Raw genomic sequence first — 6,234 nt, 5'->3', positions numbered from 1 at the left:
ACGGACCTTGTCTGGCTTGTTTGGATGTTGCAAACCAAAATGAGGAATATACCACACATTTCCCGGGCTGACTGTGGTCACTTGCTCATAATAGCCTTTCTGTTGCATCTCTGTCATGAAGGCAATATACTGCTTAGCGTATTTACCATCCTTTACTTGCTTTTTATGAAGACTGTGCATACGGCGCAATGCGATGTCTCTTGTTTCTGGCAAGGGTCCATGATTGTCATGCAGAAGCAATGGCACCTCGTAACTTCCTCCTATAGTTCTAACCCCTTTCTCTATTATCTATAGCCATTTCCTGTCCTAAAAGACATTTCCCTTCTGTTAGATGCAACATCTTCATACTCGCTCTTATAACACTCAACCAGCATGAGGTCTAACTCAAGGTGCTTTCTTGTCACTTGGATCTTATTGACAAGCTGTTTACACCCAGCCCACTAATGTTCGTAGGGCATGTGGTTCATGGACACGTGTTGAATTGATAACTTCCCTTAGCTCGAGCAGGTGAGGAATATTGTTCTCAAATGTGGCCAGCGTTCCAGATCTCCAGACCTGATCACATCACACTCATCAATTGGTATGCGAGAGGCACTCAACACCGGGGGGAGTGTAATGCAAGTCTTGGCCTCATAGTCAAATAGTTTCAATCCCGAGACTAGGCTGCATGCAACTTCTTCTACTCTGTTGATGGTTTCAACATTCACCTTGACGTCCTGCCTCTCAGTGCAGCCTAGGGTCTGCATTAAAACTTCCCAGACAAAGCATGTGGAACTCCCATTGTCCAAGAAAGCCTTCGCCAAAACCTCCCTACCTTCCCTTGACCTAATCCTTATCGGCACAACTGACATCCTTGTACCAATGCTACCTCCTCTAACTGCCCTGAACATAGCAATTTTGTCATGTGTACCTTCCTCCTGAACCACTAAGGCTCTATTTGAGCACTCAGATCCTAGCACTCCTACTTCCTGGACCACTTCTACTCCTTGGACTACTTCTACTTCCTGGTATTGATGCAACAGAGTTGGGTGATTTCCATTACATATGTTACAACTTTTCCTGTTTCTGCAATACTGAGACCTATGACCATTTCTCAGACAGCCAAAACTGAGCCCCAATTCCCCTATGGCTCCCAGTTTTTCCTCGGGTCCCATTTGAGATATTTGGTGGCATTCATCTACTATATGGGGTCCTTTACAGTACCAATATGAAAACGGGGCAGTTTTGTTACATGAAACTTTCCTAGCCTTAGTTAAACACTCAGCCTTGCTTGGCGCCTTTCCTTCTCCTAACCGAGGGGTGTCTTCCCCTCTGCCCTTCTGATATAGTTGGCTCCCAAATAAATGATATTTCAAGACCCTAGCCTCTCCTTCAATCAAACTTACCAAATCATCAACCAACACAGTCCTCTTTTTCTCACTAATAATCTTATCAGCAACTCTACACCATCGAGCCCGCACACTAGAGGGACACTTGCTATGGATCAACCTCATTGTTTTTGGATTTTGTAGTTCGGCGATGCCATAAGGGACGCACGAAATTACGTTTTTGCAGGTTTTGTGTACCACTGAGTACTCGTCATACTCTTCCGCATTGTTTTCCCTTTTATCTTTCCATTTAATGATCTTATACACAAATGCGGTGGCTATTTGTTCAAGGTTACCATATTGCTCTTCCATCAACTTCCTTACCTGCTTATAGCCCTCTGAAGCTTCTAAGAGGAGGCAAGCCACCATAATCTCATTTGGCATGCCTGTCGTGTATAAAACCAGATACCTCAGCCATTCCTTATCATTTGTCAACTGGGTACTAAAGACATCATGAAATGAGCGAATGAACCTAAGATAATTTGTATGATCCCCATAAAACCTAGCTATATCCTGCTTAGGCATCAAGCTTTTAAGGCTGCAAGAGATTAACGCCTGCATCATTTCCTTATTGCTTAAGTCCCCTTGGTCATTCCCACCCGAGCTACAGCATCCACCTAACCTAAACTCGGGCGCTTCTGTATTCAAATGCATGTGTCTCTTATTCCCACTTACATCAGGGTTTGTGTGCTCCCTTATCCTAGGAATGTGAGTTATTTCTCTATCAGTTTCCTCAAAATCTTGTAAAACCTTCTCTGCCTCCACTCCAGCTAAATCTGCCTCTAAACTGAGCATCTCCCTTTTAGATCTTAGCGCTGCTTCCTCTCGCTCTATGGCCTGTATCTCCTTCATCATCAATAATTTTGCTGCCAACCGGGCTCTAGAAGCAGCTAATAATGCATGCCCGCTCCCAGTAGAACTCCTGCAACACCACTGAGATCTCCCTGAAGCAACAGATTGCATACCAATGACTGATGCGCTATCCCCCAAATTTAAACGTACTTCCTCTTCCGTGGGCTCCTCATTACACTCGCCTAGCTTGTGGCCCTAATTAACTCCACTGTCCGGCCAAACCTTAAGTCACTGCAAAAACACCTGTACCTCTATGCTATCCTTCTTTAGAGCTTCACTTAGACGCTGACACAATTCAGACTTGTTCCCTGCTTTTGTAAGGCCGCTGGCTTCCAATTCCTCTCTCAATTGCGCAACCTTTAGGGTCTCCATTTTCCTAGGCTCTTTTCTGGCCTCCCTATGAGCTATTAAAATTCCCTAGTTGAATCGTAGCTGACCTAACCAATGAGTGGCCGAGAACCTGCACTACTCAATTAAGACCAGAACCAGTACCTATGTTGGGACTTCCTAAAGATCCTCCAAGCCAAGAGAGCAATCCCTAAATGTATCAATATCTCGTGTCCCAGTCGTCAACCTGAAATAACGCCTACCTGAAACAGCCCAGCCTCTACCTGAAAGAACTCATACCAAAAAAACCTCAACTTGACATATCCCAGCCTCCTACCGTAAAGAGCTCCTACCTAAAAAAAACTTCTATTGGACATGTCCTAGCCTCTACCTGAAAGAACTCCTACCTTAAATAACTTCTATTTGACATATCTAAGCCTCTACCTGTTATACCTAAGTTCTAATGCCGTGCAGCATGAGGTAAACGAACATCTGTTAAACTGAGAACTTTAGTGACTATTGGCTTAGTATGACAGTGCCCATAACCAACGTTGGAAAGACTTTCTTCATATAGATAATCCACAAATTAGTAAAGTTAAATTGGGTAACAGTGACGTTACATGCTAAGGTCTCATTTAAATGGGTTCTAAATTGGACATTCCAAGAAATATTTTCATACCATAGACAAAAATAAACTTATGTATTAAAGCAAGACTGTGATACCATTAACCTAAAACCAGTTATAAGGACCTGCAGATGATTATACCCAAACCAAATAAAGAAGCAAGGGACCACATTATAAATATTTCATAAGGTTACCAAATCAAAATCAAAATACATGAAAAATTACCTGAGAACCCAACATTTTGACTTTCTTCAAGTCTTAATGCACTACACATATCTATTCCTGCTCAATTTCCAATTGGAAATGCCTTACAAATAAACTACTCAAGATCATATGCTAAATTTTCGAAGCCATTTGTAATTAAACATCTACTTCTCTGTCATTAAAAAAAACAAGATAATTGTCAATTCTAAAAACATTACACTACAGGACAATTTCCTCGATGAACTTCGTCAATATATTAAATATTAATAAGATAATCACGCATTAAAATTATGAACATTTAATACCCTCATAAATCTGGGGGTCCTGTGAATAAAAATCTATCACTCGTGTTGACAACAACAAACCTTAAACATAAACAGACAATACCTAATTGCGCCTAATATATAACATAAGTTTCTTTCTTCTCCACTCAGCTTCTTAGTCACATGATGTCGCCAGACTTCTTGTCCTTTTTCTCAGCTTTCCAGAGGGAATAGGTGCGTGACTCCACGCGCTTCCTCAAACTTACACCCATGCTGTACCATAAACTAGTTCATGACTGTGGACGGCGCTTTTTGCCGGTTATAGTGAAAGTACTCGTCGACCATTTTGATGTTTATCTAGTCGAAGGCCACTGGAAAAATTACATACAATGAGAAATTCATAGTGATAATTTTTCAATTAATCTAAGAAAAAAAAAAACATATTTAAAGAAAAACCATATTCTCTAACACATTTCAAAACAACAATGCTTTATTGGAAAAAACTACATTGGTATAATTTCAGTAATTGTAATTCCTATGTATTCTATTGCTTGCATATTACACATTTCTTTTATTAACAATTCCAATAAAGACCTCTGGTATGATAAATTGATTATAAATTTCATGATACTAGGTGGGTGAATCCCTTGGTTTGCTGTACATAGAATCCTTTAAAAAATATGCACCAAGCATTAATAGGCCTTATCAAAGTGATGAGAGAATTCCACTAAATAGTTATTCGATCTGTGGCATGTTTTATCTAGCCTAACCCCTTACGATCTTTATTTTCCCTCAATAAATTGTAAAGACCTCTTGATAACATCATTTACTTACCGAACTGTTTGTATACCCACTGCAAAGACCGTCTGTCTATGTCCCCTCGTGGACTGCTGACAAACCCTACCAAGGGAACGTATTGTTAGCAAGAACACGCCCCTTTAAGTCTATAAATCTTAGAACACTGTAATGCTTACCATTAAAATGCCTTCTAAAAGTCCTCAATGTGGACTTCTAAATACGTCCACTTGCAACGATGACTTTGTATGAAGAGACCCTTGCCGCTCTCCTAAGCGCTTGACTTGAGAAGGCGGCGAGAGACGAACCGATTGTTCCTTTCGTTTTTGTTACTAAAATATAAAAGGTGTCCCCCATAATTATTGTTTCTGAAGGAAACTTCCTCATTTTAATTCTCTTATTATGATAAAGTGTACGCCTCTATTAGTGACCGATTTATGATTACAAATTTTGGATTTTTCATGAACAGTCATTCAAAGTTGCGCAGGGAAAAGTGAAATTTCCCTGAGTTAAATTTCCCTGAGTTAAATTTCCCTGCGTGAAATGTCCTTATGTTTATATATATATATATATATATATATATATATATATATATATATATATATATATATATATATATATATATATATATATATATATATATATATATATATATATATATATATATATATATATATATATATATATGTGGAGGTGTTGATGCAGTTCCGGTAGGTGATGAATTGGCTGCTGGTAAAATATTGACATCGGTGATGGCAACCCATATAGTTTCAGGTAATTCACATACATAAATTGCACTGAATAGATTAACTTCCAGAGGAGAGACTTCAGTTTCAGCTTGCAGGCGAGTAATACTAGTAATTTCCCTGAGGGCAAGCAAAACCTTTTGGTCCCCCAACTGTTGTTTAGATAGCTGAAAAATATTTGCTATTTGGGTGGGCGATGATCGTGAGTACTGCTCCAGGAGGTATGATTTGAACTCTTCATGCGTTATTGCAGTTTCCTGTTGTTAGCACAGTTAATTGGAGATATCTGGGAATGTTTCCCGGGGATGGTTACGAGAACATACTCTGCTTTGGTGCTTTACTGAGTCAAGACTTCAGCACACCGGTACCAAGCGAATACTTCTCCGCTGGACGGTAGTTTTAGGGGCGTGGTGTTGATACGAAAGTTTGTGTCTGACGACATTGTCATCAAGCAATAAGGCACGGCAGTAAGGGGGAAACCTGGAGGGAGCAGAACACTCCATGAACCCGGTAGTCAACGATTTACCGCTGACCAGTTAGGTTGTAACTGAAAGACTTTCATGAATGCAACTAAATCTTATTTGAGTTGGGCTTGAGTATTAATACAAGCTGTTTCACTCAAAAACGTCAAAAAAAAAAAAAAAAAAAAAAAAAAAAAAAAAAAAAAAAAAAACGCAGACGTAATGCTGCAGAGAAATACGGGAAAGAACCAGTTATCAGTTCGAGGGGAGAGAGAAAACGACAATATAGAAAAAATATGTAATTCCGTTATAGTGTATGAGAATGTGTGATACATGTACGCTACAAGTAAATCTTGACTCCTTCGTCAGGAAAATTTGTTTTTTCAAAGTTTTTATCATTATCTATCGTATAGTGAGAATACGGCGACTAAGTACCGATTCCTTGCTCTGCACTTCTTCCAAACTATCAATGATACTTGCGATGACTTATACAATACGGCACCTTGATCGCAGAAGGGAGAGCTCAACAACTGTGGAGGTATAACTATTGATTGTACACTAACGGAAATTCACTAAATTCGATCACTATACTAA

The 6,234-nt window shown here is 39.5% G+C and overlaps 1 protein-coding gene across 1 annotated transcript; it reads right to left on the bottom strand.

Moving 5' to 3' along the window:
* Window positions 1-494: 494 nt before the first annotated feature.
* On the bottom strand, window positions 495-2,219 carry LOC137640863 (uncharacterized). The gene has a single exon (XM_068373323.1). It carries the CDS (start codon window positions 2,217-2,219, stop codon window positions 495-497), a length of 1,725 nt encoding a protein of 574 aa, XP_068229424.1.
* Window positions 2,220-6,234: the final 4,015 nt, after the last annotated feature.

Source organism: Palaemon carinicauda, chromosome 5, assembly GCF_036898095.1.
Source record: "Palaemon carinicauda isolate YSFRI2023 chromosome 5, ASM3689809v2, whole genome shotgun sequence".
In the NCBI taxonomy this organism is placed as follows: Eukaryota; Metazoa; Arthropoda; class Malacostraca; order Decapoda; family Palaemonidae; genus Palaemon; species Palaemon carinicauda.
This window is presented reverse-complemented; position numbering and strand designations above follow the sequence as displayed.